This window comes from Lagopus leucura, unplaced genomic scaffold, assembly GCF_019238085.1.
Source record: "Lagopus leucura isolate 7727_CA_CO unplaced genomic scaffold, USGS_WTPT01 Super-Scaffold_100012, whole genome shotgun sequence".
Taxonomy (NCBI): Eukaryota; Metazoa; Chordata; class Aves; order Galliformes; family Phasianidae; genus Lagopus; species Lagopus leucura.
Window position 1 is genome coordinate 1913523 of NW_024962267.1, and position 18107 is coordinate 1931629.

The 18107-nt window shown below is 35.9% G+C and overlaps 1 protein-coding gene across 2 annotated transcripts in view; it reads right to left on the bottom strand.

Annotated features, from left to right (window-relative positions):
* Positions 1-18107, bottom strand: part of COBLL1 (cordon-bleu WH2 repeat protein like 1) — a 75008-nt gene that overhangs the window by 3971 nt on the left and 52930 nt on the right. For both annotated transcript variants that reach the window (XM_042874396.1, XM_042874395.1), the window contains 6 exons: positions 12723-12864; positions 12062-12130; positions 6664-6922; positions 4199-4284; positions 2001-3619; positions 318-503 (listed from right to left, as the gene is read on the bottom strand). In XM_042874396.1, the coding sequence (XP_042730330.1) occupies positions 318-503; positions 2001-3619; positions 4199-4284; positions 6664-6922; positions 12062-12130; positions 12723-12864 (2361 nt within the window). The remainder of the gene's footprint in view (positions 1-317; positions 504-2000; positions 3620-4198; positions 4285-6663; positions 6923-12061; positions 12131-12722; positions 12865-18107) is intronic.

Genomic DNA, 18107 nt, shown 5'->3' on the forward strand with positions numbered 1-18107 from the left:
CTAGAAAAAACAAATATTCGAAACTTCTATCTACCTGACTAGAAAAGACTGCAGCTGAGTCTAGGATGAAGCTGCTTAGCATGTGCTTAAAATCATATATTTGTGCTATCTGAATACATGAACATACAAAGCTGTGTATACATTCACCAGTTCATTCTGCAAAACTGAACTCTCCTCCCACCTCCCTTCCCATGAAGAGACCCCATTCATAGCACTTCATGTCCAAGCTAACTGTATTTAGTGTCAGGCATTAATACGGTAATCTTGAAGGATGCACCATGAGTTCATTGTTATGGATGCAATGATGGAAAACTCACCCTTTTCAATCTGGCAGCGGCTTCTCCAGAGCGGATTGCAGCCAGCAAGCTCTGGTGGATCTGTTCTGGGTCAGAGCGCTGGACTGGCATTGAGGTTTGTCTCACAATGACAGGGCGTGAGCGGTCAGCTGAAGCACCTGACTGTGCCTGAATCTGTTGCTCATTATTGCTCACATTGCTGCTTTTCTAGAAACAGAGGAAGTGAGAAGGACAAAAACAAACAAACAAATAAACATCCTTTAATGTTCATTAGCTAATTAGCAGCAAGGAAAAAACTAAGTCAACTCACATGAAGTCACATATCAAACTGTGCCACTATAATATTTGCTTTGTTCAAGCTCTCAGGTATTAGCCACATTTCTACTATAGCTCTGGGAACAGATCTTCAATTTAGCAGCAACAAAAAAGATATAAGCCAAAAGGAACTTACGAAACTTATTAAAATGATGAAGTAATTCCTTCAAGATGAGCATGTGATACCACAAAGTGATATGATATGGAAAAAACATTCCAAAAGGAAACATAAATATAAAAATAATAAATCAAGCACTCAGAAAACCCATGATTTTATAACTTGAAATTATACCTCAAGTAAATAGGAAAATATTCAAGCATTACAACTGGTTGAGATCCATTGGTTTTTGTTGTTGTTGTTGCTGTTTTCCTGATGACTTGACAGGCTTTTACTCCAAAATGTGACCACCTAAATTTAGGTCCCTTGACACCACACTGTAGCATAATTAAGCACTGCTTGAAAATTGAAATTTCTAACAAAGATCAGTTATAAAGTATTCCCAGATAAGTGCCATAATCACCACAACATTTATTTTACTAATGCATTTGTATGAAAAATCTAAATTTGACATAAAACATCCCAGAAGAAGCCACTTTGGAAAGTTTGTCAACATGTTTTGAACCGCAAGCAGAGAGGAAGAAAAGCATTACTGTATTTTGAATCTACCGAACAAAGATTAGCCTCTAACTTCCATACCTGAAGAAAATGGTCATTACAAAAACAGAGTTTCGAATAGTACTGCTTCTTGTCAGAATACTGCAGAACTGTACAGAATACACAAGACAGCCAGCATCTACACATCACAGATTTATGGATGTGTCAAGCTCCCAGAACAGCTCGAAATGGCTCTCTGAATTATGGTATATTTCCATCTACACATTTGCAACATTAATACCTTAGTGGATTTTTATGACTTTTTTTTTTAATTTATTTTTTAAAGTTTCTCTCACTCAGTTCTCTCACCTGGTTCAAGTGTTTCTGCCATGATCACTTGAACCAAAACTCATCACATTACTCAAAATTAAAGAAACCAATGTACCAAACCATAAAAAAACACAAACCCTCTGAACATGAAAACAGGTATATACAGTATAAGTAAATGATTGTTTAATTCACTGCTCTTCCAAGTTTTAGATGCTAGTTATGGCAAGAAGTAATTATTTCTAGTACTCAAAATGAGACTGTTTTCATCTTAGCTAGCATTCCCTTTTTTCTAGTATTTCATTATAATGCTGTGCTACTCCCAGACACCAGAGGTTGTTCACATTGTATCAGTACAGCACTTTCTGATAAGCAAGCAGTTCAGAGATAAGCCAAAGTCTCTGCTCTGCTGAAGATGACATTACAGTGGATCACTGATAAATATATATATTAGTAATAAAGTTTACCTTATCCATTAGACTATTCTGTGGCCCTCCCGTGATGCTGTGTAAGGAAGGCTTTTTCAGTTGAGGCATGGAGGCAGCTGAGGACAATTCAGCTGTAGAAGAGGCAGATGAGAGTTCAACAGGAAATTCTTCTCTTGGTGCCAGGCTAGAGGTTGTACGCGTTTTATTGAATGACTGTGATCTTTTGACTGCTGAGGAGACAGCAAGTGCAAAAGGGGATGGCCTCGAACTGGAGTATGGCTTTGGAACTGCAAAAGTTCTTAGAGTTTTTAGGTTCAATGGTGCTGGCTGACAGGAGGGAAAACTGGGTGGTTTATTGTTTTTAACAGGAGAAGTGGAGGATTCAATTTTTTTCCCATCATCATCTTTTTCTTCATCTGCTGGAGAAGAGGAGCTACTTGTTGTATGTAATGAAGAAGTTTCATCAGGTGATGAGATATTTTTTTTCATCTCTGTATTTTTAACTTCATTTTGAATGGAATTAGGAGCACAAATGGTACTTCTGGCAATTGCAGATGACACATAATGACCTGAAACTCTGCGCTGCATCTGCAGATAAAAAGAACTAGGCTTAGTTGTAGGACTTAGTGCATTTGACTTCTCCTGAGTCTCAGAAGAAGCATTTGAATTACTTAAGCTTAGCATTAGTGGAACGTGCTGTTTAGAAGACATTGTTTCTATTTGATTGACCTCAGTGGTAACCCTAGCTCCAGAGGGCACCCCATGTTCAGAAATGCTGTTCACTCTGTGCAGCAGATCATTTTTTGCAGCAGGTATATTTTGCAGACCAGTCTGTAAGTGACCTGTACTTTTTGGAAGATGAGGAATTTCAGTTTGCATGATGAATTCTTTGGCGTCTTCATACTTCAGAGAGTTTTTGGAAGCAGCTACCTCTTGATCCTTACAATCTCTAGCTTCTGATTCCCAGCTCTTCATTGTTTCCAAGGATTTTGGAGGAGGCACAATTTTGTAAGTAGTCATTCCAATTTTTGGTATGTAATCTCTTGTAATTTCATTAGCAGGCTTAGGTTTAGGTTTCATGTCTTGTCTATAAAGAGGGTAACACCTTATAGGAGACCCATCTGGAGTTTTTGTAATTGTTTCTGGCGAACTAACATTACTGCCATTTGTACAAATATGAATTTCATCTTTCATGGGTATCATTTTTTCATATGAAACTTCTTGTCTCTGAAGATTTTCTTCTGTTGAAGTTTCTTCATTCTTACATATTCCTTGCATCACCCGAAGACCAGGGTTGTTTGTGTCTGTACTGTGTTGAAGGACCATTCCTTTGAATGTGGATGATTCATAGTCTTGGGGGACAAACATTTCTTTCTGCGCAGTCCTTTCCAAATTGCTAACTAATGGACCTGTCTGAATTGCAACATCCTGAGTTTTTACGGTGTCCAGGTTGGTTTGACTTGCTTTCTGATCTTGCTTTCCTGGAATCAGTTGAGTGTAATTCCTATGACTTATGGCAATGTCATTTTTAGACACTTGGCAGTTTGATAGTCTGTCAACTTCAAGCTTGCTTTCTCTAAAATCTACTGCTTTAATTTCTGCTGTTTGCTCTTCTCCCCCTTCTTCATTTGTTGTAAGGAGTGTTCTATCACTGTGATCTTTAAAAGAAAGATTCCAGAAATTAATACAAAGGCCAAGGTTTAACCTTCCTATTTATATCACTAAGTTTCAAACATCCAACAAATTTAACTACAAGGACTGGCTCCTCACTACTATTATTATTTTCCTTAATACTTACTTTTAAAAACTATAGTTATATTTGCCTAATATTGCTGAATAATTCTCTTCTTACTTGGATATTCTTCCTTTATTATCAGCCTTCTGGTGTCATGCATGAATTACTACAAAAACCTACTATTGGATCATTTTAAAAAGTGCCAATAAGTTTCAGTTGATTATAATAGGAACCAGTAAGGTGAACTCAAAGTCTATTCAGTATTAAGTTAGATGCAATTTTTATTTCGTTCCATCTTTGTGGCTTCCGTTACATGATTTTAATATCAAAAGCATTTTGTTAACTTTACAACAACAACAAATGTGCTACCAGTTCTTATCACCTCATCTCAGATACACCAGAGATAGAGGAAGTATAAAGAAAATAATTTTATTATCACAATTCTTTAACTGTCTTAAAAGGAATAGAGTTTTCTTCAATAAAACAAGTGGGAACTACTCACCATAATTTTTATTTTGTTCCAAAATTCTAAGCTTCCTGTCTATCTCAAATGCAGCTTGGTCACTGCTTATCTGAGTCTGTAGTTCTCTGCAAAGCACAACAGTACATTAAATATGTTGGTATCATTCATTTCAGTAAACAGAAAAGATGCAAGAGAACTGGCAATGTTCTCCAAACACAGATGGAGAAATCATTCTGCCAAACACTGGAGTACTAAACAGAATTATTATTTTTTTTTTAAGCGAAAGGAAATGCCGCTATGATATTTTACCAAAATGACATCAGCTCTTCACTCTACCATGTATGCATAACATGATCAGTTTTCCTTTTCCTCGTTGTTTTGTTGTTGTTGTTTATTCGTTCACTCTGAACAAGCCCCATTCTAGTTAAAACTCAAGTTACAGTGAATCACTAAGGCAATGGCTTATCATTCCTTAACAACATTTTTAGTGTGAAGTCTTATGACATCCTCCAACATTTACAACATATTTGATTTTTGTCTCCAGCATAATCTGCAGGGAGCTGCATGAGACACCAATTGCATATGAACTGTGCAGCACAGACTTTTTGAAATACTAATGAAAGATGCTCTGTCCCTTTCAAGAAATATGCATAAAATATCTTACTTGCATACTAAACATTTTGCAAATGCATGCAATGTTTGTTCTATGATCAGAGGGGACAAAAGAACTGTGTAAGTGCTCAAAAAACTCTCTTCTGTTTTCAGGAAATAATGAGTATTTGACTTCAAAAGTTAAGTGAAAAATGCCAGCACATTTAAAATTTCTCATTAAAAAAAAGTATCAGAACTTCAAACTTTTATCTCTGTGATACTTTTATTTTCTGTAGTAACTAATACTTCATCATGAAGATTCTAATTCATTTGCCACATCAAATGTATCATTAGGAATCACTGTCATTAAATGAAGCATCTGCTCTGAATCATTTCAAAAAATGAATTATCCATCCTCATGTTGCCTGTACAGTCCAAAACGTACTGTAAACGTCCAACAACAGCTAAACAGAATCTTTCAAAATATGCTGGTAGAATGTTAAAGCTCAGTCCTGCCCTCTGTACTCTTGTCTATCTTCATTTCCTTGAACAGAGCTAAGGGACTGAATGACAACCATTTGCAACGGGCTGAACTGTTTAAAAACAAACCAAAAAGGAAAAAGGAAAAGAAAGTCACAAAATGTCAGAATATCAAAGTCACCCGACCTATCTTAAAACATCTCAATTAGCAGATTTTCATAAACAAATGTCAGAGAAACATTAGCTCTCATTCCCATCCCTGTGATATTTCATGAAGGAAAGGATTTCTGAACTTTGAAACTATGGTGCAGTGCATACTAGATGATACTTAACAGTATTATAGGCCACAAAAGGCTATTACAAGTCAGGGGAGAGGAGTGAGAAAATATCCCTATGACATCTGTCCAAACTGGCACAGTAACACAGCTCAGATAATTTGCAAATAAGAGAGAACTTAAAATGACGCTTGGCTGAGGAGCCACCTCATAGTTCCTCACTGAGCAGACACAGCCAAACAACTGGCACAGCACTCAGGACAGAATACCACAGAATTTGCGAAGACCAACTTTGCTCTGCATTGACAGAAAGACCCTTGACATTCAAAGCTTTCTATATTATCTTCAAAGTTTCTAGCTACTATAGCATTCACACATTTTGGTTTCAGTATAATAATTGAAATAATTCTTGCAATTTAAATCGGGAACAGTAGCCAGTTCAGCTGCCCCAGGAAACACATAAATAGTAAATTACACTAACACAATGGGACTTCTTAGGACAATCAACACTGATTTGAACCAGGCACTAAATCATGTTGGGAACCTGCAAAGTAGAAAAGAGGTTTAATAAAAATGCTACAAGGCAAAGTTACAGCATCACCGAAAGAAAAAAGGAGAGGTTAAGGAAACTAATGAATCCTTATTTTTCCTGAGAGCAGATGAATCCAGACAAGAGGCTAACAGATGAAAAAATAAATAAATAAACAAACAAATACATAGAGCAAGATAACAGATGAGCAATAGATCACCGTAGCAAATATACCTGTTTTCCACCAACTATATGAATGAACTTTTAAATGATAATTAATCCACGTCATTCTACTCCACTCCATTCCCTTCCCCTCCACAGCAAAGTGCTCTAGTAATAATGCTAAATGTTTTAGAGATGGGTTCAGCTGTTCCAGAGTCAGGGTGTTTTAGTAGTAACGAGAAGACGGTCTAACCAGAATAGCCAGCAGAACATTTTGTGATTTATGTTGAAATGCTTCATGAATTACTGCATCCAGATATGTGCTACAACAAAAGCTAAGCATACTGAGTTCATTCCTTTCTCACAATTCTCTATTCTACGCTCCACAATGAAACAGTACCCTGCATTTTATTTGCCTCCCCCATTCCTTCTCCAATGCTCCTTTCTTTGTCACAAAGCGTACTTACTTGCCATCTGTGCTCATATTTTCTTGTTTTTCTTCCTTGAAGCTTTGTGAGTTGTCTACAGAAACAGTGCCAGGAACAGGAACTGATGAAGCACGATCATTTCTTTCAGTTTCCAGTGGTACCTCTGTAGAGCTGAAGGCTGCAGTAGACTCTCCTGTCCTGAGAGCGGTATCTATACTTCCATTTTCTTCTCCCTCCTGCACACACATCTCTTCCTTTTCATCAATTTCTTCCAGGCTGTATTCTGAGGTCCTTGCACCTAAACTCACAAAGAATAGGGAGAAAAAAAAAAAAGGAAACACACCTTCAGTGTATAGATAAAAAAGGACTGTGAAGCCAGCTTAAGTAGTTTGACTTAGTAAAACGGGAGTTCTCTTAATATAGGGAAGATGGGGGAAAAAAAAAAAGAGGAAAATAAAAAGAATCCGTTTCAATTTCATATTAGTTCTTTTTCAAATATCTCTTTTTGATGAAGATATGATTATTGTCATGCCACTGTCCATCTGTTTCTGCATAATGTTTTCCTTTGTTTAATTCAAGAACTGAATTAGTATGGATAAAAATATATGTAACAAATATCATGAAGACAGGCAGTTTATTTCACACAGATTTCTAACAGCTTTCGTTAGCTCTCCAATGAGGTTTAAAATAAATGGTTCCTTTTTATCAGAGTAAGTACAGTAGAGAACTAAAAATCAACTTAGTCCAACTAAAAATCTGAACTTAGTCCATGTTTTGAACAAGCTTGTTCACCACTATCAAAATTTTCCCACAATCATCCCAAGGATATCAAAACACATTTAGATGAGTCTTGTGCACTGTCCTGTGCAAAACAAATAAATAAATAAAATTTAAAAAATACATGGAAAAGCATTAATTCACAAAAATAATGGAATTTTCAGCTAGACCATAATTTAAAAAGTTTAGTTACTGGTTTAGGACACACAGGACAGTGCAACTGATGTTAGGCTAATAAATCTAGTATTTTTGATTTCCAGAGGGACTGTCTCCGGCTTTCCTTTCCTGCCAGGAATCTTCCTACACCAAGATGCTGATTCACATTTGTCAAGTATTAGTGGGCAGACCATACACTTAACCTCTCAGCTTTGCAACTCGCATTCTGCAAAACAAACAACATAACTACAATTTCATCTATATATGGCAATATGGTGACATGGAAAGCTACTGGAAATAACAAAGGCACATATAAGCAAAGCACTCTGATCTGAGCAGAGTATTCCTGTTAGCTTTGCATACATCAATACCTATTAGATAGAGGCCTAGCAGTGGGCTGAATCAGCAAGTTTCAAAGCGCAATCCTACTGCAAAAAAGGCTAAGATTGAAAACAAAATACTAGCTTGAAGCAAGCAATCCTGGAAATGGGCAGAACCCAAAGCATATTTCTTTAATAAAAAACATCTTAGATGAATTTTACTGTACAAAACATTATCCTTCAGCAGACCCAGTATTTCTACAGAAGTATCACTGAAGAAAGAAAATAAAAACAGAGAACTGTATGTGACTTGGAAAAAGTCTTCACTGAGAACAAAAACATTTCTTTTTCCAGCACAGTCATTAGCTAGAGTTCAGCAGTGGCATCACTGATCTCATCCACAGTTGCAGAGCAACTACTGAAGTCAAAAATTTTACTATTTAATTCTATTTAGTTTTTCATAGTGCTCTCTTGTAAAAATGCTTTGCAGCTGCAGACTAAGCACTGTCACCAATGTCATGGAGCTGAGTGCAGAGGTAATCTAGATTTCCAAGGAAAGAGGAGCAAGATTGCAAAATGGTGCAGGTGAATGTCCTTTCACATTACTTAAGCACATGTGTTGATATCAAAGGGATTTCTTCAGACTTCACAACCAATAAGGGCCTTTTCCTTCCTCCCTCACCCACAACTATTTGAAATCTAATTGTGGAACCTATTGTGGAATCTTGACTTATACAATAAAGCACAGCCAGGATTTCTAACAAGACAAACAGAATAATTCTGGAGTTGCTATGACTTTATGCCTAATCAATGCAGTCATCTCTGTCATTCTTGCTCTGAAGAAGAATTATAAAGGTGAAGTTAGCATGCTAAATTTCTATTCTTATACTGATGGGATGGGAACTTTGCTTGGCTGGGTAGGAGATCCTACCGATTTTCATCTTACATGAAAATCCATCCCTTGCTGTGCTAGGATCACTTCCAAATCTAAACTACAAATGCATAATTCCAAACAACAACAACAACAAAAACCAATCCTACATACTTTTTTATGAAGTGCCCTTTGTACTGCATTGTCAGCAGAGTATCAGACTTGCTTAGTCTTGCTTAGTTTCATCTAGCAGTTTTAAGTCTGTAACTGTTACTAGCAGATCTGGGCTGCCAGTGCTGCAGCAGAATGAAGTGTTTATATACTGAATTCATTCGTGACGTGTAACAGCCATCCTTCATTTACATCATGCAGATGAACAGTTTGGATTTTATGACTTGTTTCCAAATCTCTCTTTAGAATTTTATATGCAGCATATCACTAAGAATTACTTCTGGCAACACCGGATACACATTGCACTCTTATTGCCTATGTATTCTCTATGTAAATATGTATATAACATAAACTGTACTTTTGTCTTGTGCAATTGATTCTCTATGAACATTAGTCACTGAGTTTTAAATAGTTCTAAAAGAACATTGTTAAAATCTACACAATGGCACTGTGAGTACCTGATGACTGCATTACCAACTGCATGTATCCTTTAAGTCTGTAAGAATACAACAGATAACAGAATGACATTTCTCTCCATGCCTTTTTACACTTGCAAATAACAGCCAGAAAGCCTGACTACATCATGTAAACCTGGCAGTGGTTTTGCTCAGCCGTATACTCCTTGAAAAGTTTAAGAGAATCTATAACCAAGAACATTATACCAAGAGATTTGTTTAATGGGAAATCATGTGAAAATCTTCAGCTTTTTTCTTTTTAAAAATTTAACCTTTTCCTTAGAAAAAAAAGAAAAAAGAAAAAGCATTAATTAAGCTTTGGGAAGGGGAACAAAAAATATAACTGAGAACAAATTGTTCTTTATAATTCCAAATGTTCAAATTAATTCTCTTTAAATGTTTATTCCGTTAGATGTCTTCATACCAGTTTTGTCAAGGTGCAGTCTGCTTTCAAATGTTGCCTATTCTGAACTACGCAGCATAGTTCCAATTAATGTACACAGCGCTGGTAGCCATGCAATACTAAGACACCAAATAACCCTTACTGAACACTCATAATGGTTCTTTATAGGGCAGAAGGTAACTCTACTTTCATAACTTAAATTTCCTTACTTGCTAAAGGAGAAACGTGCAACATAACTGCTTTGAGAATGTTAGTCACAGCTGATCAAAAACTCAATGCTTCTGGACCCCTGACACTTCAAGTAGTATTAACAAGAACAGAGGAAACTACTGAGTTAATGTAATGCTAAAATTACATCCAATTTAACAATTGAAGAGATACTGACTATTCTATCTTATCTATATTAAAAAGTGCCCAAATTTGATAAATAATTTTCAGACTAGGATTAACTCAAGAGTTGCAAGATTAATTTGGCTGCAGGTAAATACTGGTTCTCACAGCATGTACTAAAAGGACCCTTTATAAAGAGGCCTGTAGACAGTTTCAGAGATGCCACCAGAGAGCAGTAGTATCCCATGAGGAAAAAAAAAAAAAAAAAAAAAAGAAATAAGACAATGCAATGTAACCATCTCTACATTAAAGAAAATGCATTGCACTAAGTCTTCGGCAGAGGATATTATAAGAATACAAGACACCACAAACAGAACTAGAGAATGAAAAATGTCAGTAACTGTGGAAGTAAATCTCAAGCCTCACACAGACTGTTCTAAACCCAATAAGGATGATTATTTTTTTTCCATTTCTTTCTATATTACACAATAATTATTTAATCACAAGAAATCAAATACCTCAAACACAGGTTACTAAGTCTACGGAAAAGTGATCAAGCTATTACTAAGAAGCTCAAGACTGCTTATTTGTGCAGCACTTAAGATATTATACTTGTGGAAAATTAAGAAATTCTATCTACTTATCTTAAAACAGAAACAAGCTCAAGAAAACAACAAAAAAGCTTAATATTAAATGATAACCTTGCTCTTCATGTTAGATCCATCCCATGTAGATGAATAAGGTTTTGAACACAGAAAACTAAGTACTAATAAATATTAAGAATGATTCACTAAGTTATAATTCACCACCTTTCTTCTGCTACAACTAAAAAAACAATATTCAACAATTTTCAAATTCAGATGCACAACAGAAGCTAATACTTTCTATTTATCAAGTACACACTTTATCCTTCAAAGTGTTTGCTTGCTATTGTTTCTATTAAATGTCACAAACGGAGACCAAATTTACTGATGACTGATCTTTCTACTTTTTTTTTTCCCCTTCACCAGAGACCTAAGGAAGCAGATGACATTTTTTTGTTCTTTTGGTGCATTTATGTTTTGTTTTGTTTTTTTTTTCCTTAACCACTCCAACCACCATTTTGACTGACAATTCCAACGAACTAACTGGAAAGCTATTATACTTGAGTGCCTATCAACTAAAACAGAACCTCAAACACTACTCATGTAGTTCCAAATGCTTAGTGTTCATGTATTTCATCCTTAGTGAAATATACAGAAGACTAATTTTTCCAGATTGCACTGGCACTGATTATTCTAAATGCTTTACAAAATTGTAAAGGATCTAGAGGTCTTCTACCTTGTATCTGAACTGTACTTCCCAATAGCAGTACTTAGTAGTACAAACAAGAAAACCAAGACCTTACAATAAAATACTGTTCAGCAGCTAAGGAACTGTATTTTGAATAGCTATACTTACCATATTTTTCCACAGTACTCAACAAATGAAATAATTTATAAAGAACTATGTATACATACAGTTGCTAGTTACATTTATAACTTATGCTTTCAAAGGCTGTTCAGATGCAAACCAAAAAACAAGCACAAATTTTCTCCTACCCCTAAGATTGTGCATGTTAAGGGCAGCACAACAGGATTCTGGAAACAAGACTGTGTTTTAGCTTTTGAATGTTTTGTTATGGGATATACAAAAGTCACCAAGATTCTAGCTTGTTCCTGCCTTGGCTTGTGGATAAAGAGGGGATGCTTAGTTTCTTAAATGTGAAGCATAGAAATCAATACAAAATTTACTGTATATCTTTGTTATAGAAAATCCTATTCATCTTTCAATTGAAAAGTTAATTGATTTGAAGCACTGAAGTTAGTATGTACTTATCTACATGTCTGTATCTACAGTATAGTAATTTATTATTATGACTTACAACGGTTTATTATGACATACATTTAACTGATACATTTGGAAAAAAGCCAACCTGTTTCAGACTGCATTTCACCAGCTCTTCCTTCCACTTCAGTAAGGACTGATTCTGTTGACTCTGTTACTGAAGAAGTAAAATACAACACGTCAGGTAACAAGTATCGTCTCTCCATTTCTATGTTAAACTAATATCTTACAGACTGCTGAGTACTTCAAGAAATGCACCTTCTCTTAAGTAACCAGTGCTTGTTATCATATTTCCCAGGTTTTTTAATATTAAACCTTAGGTATTTTTGAACCTCAGAGAGTTGACTTTTTGATCAAATGAAAGAATTATAAAAGTCAAGAACAAAATTTTTCCTTCTTGGCCCATTTCCTATTAATTAGGCCCCTCTATTAATCCCTCTCTGATGCAGAGAAGCAAATCTTCTCTCCTCATATGTGTAACACAAAAACAATTGCTATAGTTAAGTCAACAATAACTAATTGGGTGAGTGTGCATATTTGATACTAATCTGTATGCCCTAAAACTTGTGTTTTTCACACTACATCAGTCAATCTCATAAAGTAGCATTACTATTTCCCTAAAATCCAAAGATCTTTAACACTCATATTTTTACTTAAAGTTCTTATCTTATTGGGCAGTATTTCTTTAATGTTTAGCCAAATTGCCATGCCTTCTGTTGCCTCCTAATTAAAGAGTATAAAAAGATTACCAGTCTCATTACTGCTTTCACTTTGATCTTCTGGTGTTCTGGAGGGTGGTGAGGGTGCTTTGCGCTTCATCCTCCGTAGAGAGTTCACAGAAGCTGTGTCACTGAGCGGCAGAGAACCTTTTCTTACTAATCCCGAAGGGGCCTATGAAGGTAGACGTGGTGGAAAATGATTATTAGTAATGAAAGACAGAAAAATAGCTCTTGTCATTATTCTCCGGAAGTATTTTTAATATATATTTGGACAAGAGAGAGTCTCCACCTATTACCAAACATATGATGGTTTCTCACTTTTTTACTTCAATTTAAAAATAAAATAATGAACTAAAACAGTACTTTCTAGAGAAACTGAATATATACATAGAGATGCAAGACAGCAGAAAAACAGTCAGTTATTATGTATAACATAAAAGATAATTTTTTCCCTTTATAACCTACTAAGGCCATTGTACAAAACTCAAACAAACCTCATAAGTAGGTGAAGTAATTATGAAAGAACGCTTCCTTCAGCTAGACACAACAGAAATTACACAGTGTTTCCTTCCCTGTTCCTTCAACAGCATACTTAATTAGACTAGACATGTAACTAATGGGATTTTGTTACTCTACTTAAAATACTTGAACTTTTGTAGAAATTTCTCTAATGCTATCTTTCAGAAGTTATATTGGAAAGCACAACTGTCTTATCTATTTATGTTAAATTGCAGTAAATCACAATAAAAATAATTATACTAACCACCAATGTTCAACTGTAATAATCCCCTCATATTATCATAGCAGAAGACGGAGTTCTTAATTTACAAATAATCAAAAGCATTAAAAAAGAAATCAACGAAGATTACTTATGGGGTGCCTATTGAGGCTTCTGTTTGTATGCTCCAACAGTCCAACTGATCTTTAAATTGTTATCTAAATACACTCCAATTCCAAAAGACAGCAGCTGTAAATCTGCCTGCCACTTTTAACTGCAGTTTGCCTCATGCTGAAGAAAACTTCACTTTTATTTAGTTTCTCATTCACCATTCCCAAACAGTTCTACAGGAGATTAAATTAATAGTATTCAGCATCTGAATTTTTGCAGGATGGAATGTCAAATTTAATATTACTTCCACAAACAAGGTTTTTTATTATTAAACCATCTCCTGTCTTGCCATTGGGTTGGTTCTGTTTCTTTCCTTGTGGTATCTACTCTCCAGGTTGCAGCCCCTCTGCTCCGTTCAGAGGTCTGCACCCTCAGCTGCTTTGCACAGCCTCCCTTCAGCTGCTGACTCAGCTGGCATGGAGCTCTATGCTCATTCACTCAGTAAAACAGATGTCACCAGCGTTCCACCTGCATAAGAAAGGGTGTATGTGTAGGGGGGAGAATAATGTTCTCAGCATAAGAGCACAAATGATCCTAAAAGATTTTTATAAGCCTCTCTACTGCCCTTTGCATTCAAAGAAATAAACGGTTTGCAAAGAGATTTCGATAAAGTACTAAATGTTCCAGTTACGGTTCAAGTGCTGAACAGATTTTCTAAGGAATTATTCAACATATGAATATTAAGAGCTTTTAAACCCTAACAAAAACTGTAATGTGAAAACAGTACTTTAAACAGATGGAAAAAAATAATGGTATTGAGATATATTTGACGAAGTTTTAGAATGTACATCTGGGCGTTCATTTGTCATACCAGCTAAAGCCAGTGCTTTATCAGCTGAACTTTAATTGAAGTTTAGGTTAGCATCCCTGAAGTAATTAAAGGAGAAACAGGAGTGAACACTTTTGTCTTAACTTCCACAACAAGAAGAACATTTCTACTTTTCACACTGTACACCTTCCTCATTCTGGAGAAAACAAGCATGGATATGAAAAGTTTTAGCCTCAAATGTATGTAGAGGCATTTGGCACCAAATCCCACACCAGCTTAAGCCAACACTTACAGAGACTATTGCTTCCCGTGTTCCAGCCTCTCTAGGCTATAGCAGACATGGTGCTGACCCTTTCTAACATTTTAAAAAAAGCAAAAGAAAGCCAAATAAAATAGTTTGCAGCTGTGATAGAAGAAAAACGTTAAGTACAGGGGAAAAAATAGAGTGGAGCATTTTCAGTGTGTTTAAAAGCATACCATGCAAAAACTGTCACTATGTATGTATTTTCGTATTACCAGCACCCCTTTTGTTCCAAGGTTAAGCATGTTTAGAAGAGGCCATACAGGGGAAGAATATGTCAGAATATATTAGGAAAAATACAGTAGACAGTGTTCTGCACAAAAACCCAACGTTACTCATCGCTTGCATGATTTGTCTGAATCATACACCTTTTCCCTAGCTCTAAAACTCGCTAGTACAAGAGGTAGATAAAACAAAAGGGGGACAAAGTCAGGTATTTATATGGAAGACATAGGTGATGCAGTATCCACATCAATTCCAAATCATTTCAAAATGGTATCAGATGGTCTTCAAGCAAACTTAAGCAAAAGATAACAGGGCAGCTCAGAGCATTGCCATCCCACAGTGAGCACTGGCTCTACTGAAGTACTCCTAATGCTCATGGTGCTTGCCGTGTCCTTGTTTTACTGAGCTTCTGATCTAACTTCTGAAGTATGGAACTCATCCTCCTTAGCAATCTTCCAAGTTGTTCCATGACAGTGACTAATAAACCTCTTCAGGAACACTTTATGCTTTAGTTGCTTTCTAACCCCTTTATTTTACTCCACCAACTCCTCCTTTCCTTTCTTTTCTAAGAGGGAGACTGGAGATTTCAATTTCTTTGGGATTTACAGTTGAGTAAATAAAAGCTAGCTGTATTTCTACAGTTGTGATGTTCTATCCATCATTTCAAACTGTACATGTTTTGACTAAAAACATTCATCCTTATCCAAGCATAGCTTATGTATACTTCTTTACAGTAACTGGAAACAGTGTAAGATGACAAATACTCATGAAAAAGAAATACAAATACATCACTATTTACTTTCTATAAATAAAGCATTTGGAGGAAAAATAGCAACTTAAAAGAAATGCTTTTCTTTTAAAAAATAGCTATTACTAGAATACTGCGTCCACTTTTATGAAAACAGAAGACAGACAGACTGCATATATGTTTAAACTAGCTAGCTCTAAACATATTTCTGGCAAGAGCCACCTTGCCCAAAATTAGAACCAGTATATAAGGGAGAGGTTTTCCATTTTGATTTAACATTGGAATTACTGGACAAAAATACATATTTAAGCTGTACTAGTCATCTTCTGCAACTTGCAAAGAATGAACAACTCATGCTACCCTAAATTGTAGAATCTACAGCCTTACAGCCATCATACTAATTTCTCACCTAAAAGTAAGAAAACATCTTCAAAAACTATTTTGGTAAACATTCTGAAACTGAGGCGGGAAAAAAAAAATCTTATTTTCATGTCAGAGTGCAACTGTTCACGTAAAGAGAAAGCAGTTTCTTTTTTTAAGAGAAGCAAAGAAGGTGAAGGAAGTAAACATTAAAAGCCTTTTTTTTTTTTTATCATGAGAAATTGGACTACAATACACTGTGAATATGCAGAAAGACAACAGTGAGAACACCATTCCCTTAAAGTTGGCTCGTTTCACCGCTGTCTAATGCTACTACTTCGGCATGTTGCTATCAAGACCAGGCAAACAGTTTATCAAGATAAAACTGATATTTCAATCTTCCTTCTTGGATGTGATCCATTGTTCCACAGCTGCTATGAGGGCATTTCTGCTAGGAAAATGTTGCCCATGCAGTCCATTCTTCTTTGGCACAAACAGAAGGAAGTCAGAAAGCACTAAATCTGGACTATGTGGCAGGTACAGTAGGACAGTCCAGACAAGACTGACAATATGTTCCATGGTCTTCAAACTGGTACGAGGCCTGTTATTGTTTTGCAAGAGAAAGGTTGTTGTCTTCTCTGGCCTGACTATGGAAGTTCAAGCCTTCAGCTTAGTTAGCATCATGATGCAGAGGTCAGAGTTGAAAGTTTGTCTGAGATGCAGGAAATCTGGAAGAATCACACCTTACCAATCCCAAAGCACATCACCTTACCCACAGAGGGCTGCATCTTGAACTTTTTATTCAACAGGAAATTCACACATTGCCAATTTGTGGACTGCTGTTTTGACTCTGGCTCATATTGGTGTTACCACATCTCAGCAAAGGTTAATAATGCAATCCAGGGAACTATCACATTCAGCCTCATATTGGTTCAGTAGGTCCTGACAGACTTGCAGACGGTATTCTTTCTCTTCCGCCAGGAGCATCTGTGGGACCCACCTGGTGCAATCTTTGCAATATTCCAGCATTGTCATTGTTGTTTCCAATTGCACTGAAGTTGATATTCAGTTCGGTGAACAGTTCCCTGGTCACAGTCCACCAATTTTCATTGATGAGCATATCAAGATGCTCTTCATTTCATGGTGTGACAGCTGCGCATGGCTGCCAAAACATGGGTTGCCTTTATCATCACAATTCCCACTGCTGAAATGTACCACCCATCACCTCACTGTGCTCATATCCACTGTCTGGTCTACATAAATGTACAGCAAGAGATAATGACTGCCAATGGGTGCAATTTTTTCCCCTCATGGAGGAATTATATGACACACCTTTGCTTCATATGCACTTCCATATCAGATGCTATTCTGCCAAACTGCCCCTCTGCTGCCATTTGTTGCGTAGCCACAAAACATTATGGAATAGCAACAGAAAGATTCAATTTCTACTGCCATAACACCAACTCTGAGGTTGCTGATCAACATAATAAAATAGGAAGCACTACTTTAGGAGCAGCTCTTATAGATAGCAAAAAGAAATCTTACATGAATTAATAAAATTCAAACTACAGCAAATCTTCACATACACGTAGGTCCCAAGCTTTGCAATACACAATAAAAACAGTGTAATAACAAATCAGAATTAAAAAGGAGTCATTTCAAAGGAATCTTTTTCATGAGTTATTCAATTTCTGTCAAATCACTTTAGATTAATAAAAAAATGTCAGTGTGAAATAATAAATCCAAGTTATTTCATGGAGTGACAGATTCAAAACCAACAGAATTTTTTTTCCCCCCCGAAGTTCCTTTTATTAGAATACAAAAAGAAACAGTTGTCTCTAAATGTTAAAACTTTTCAGCAAGATAGAATATGCAAATTCAGAATGTATGTTAAACAGTGCTCTCTTGTGGTCCTGTGCAACAGTAAACAATCAAATCAAAATATAAACAAAGTCACAGCTTGAAATTTCTTTCTTTTCCTTCCAAGCGTAATAAACAATAAATGCAAGTCTGAGGGATTTAATTTAGTTCTATAATTTATCTTTCTAGCATGCAGATAAACTCATTTACTGAAGACCATCTTTAGATTCTGGTTTTAAAGAAAAAAAAAGAAACAAGAAAAA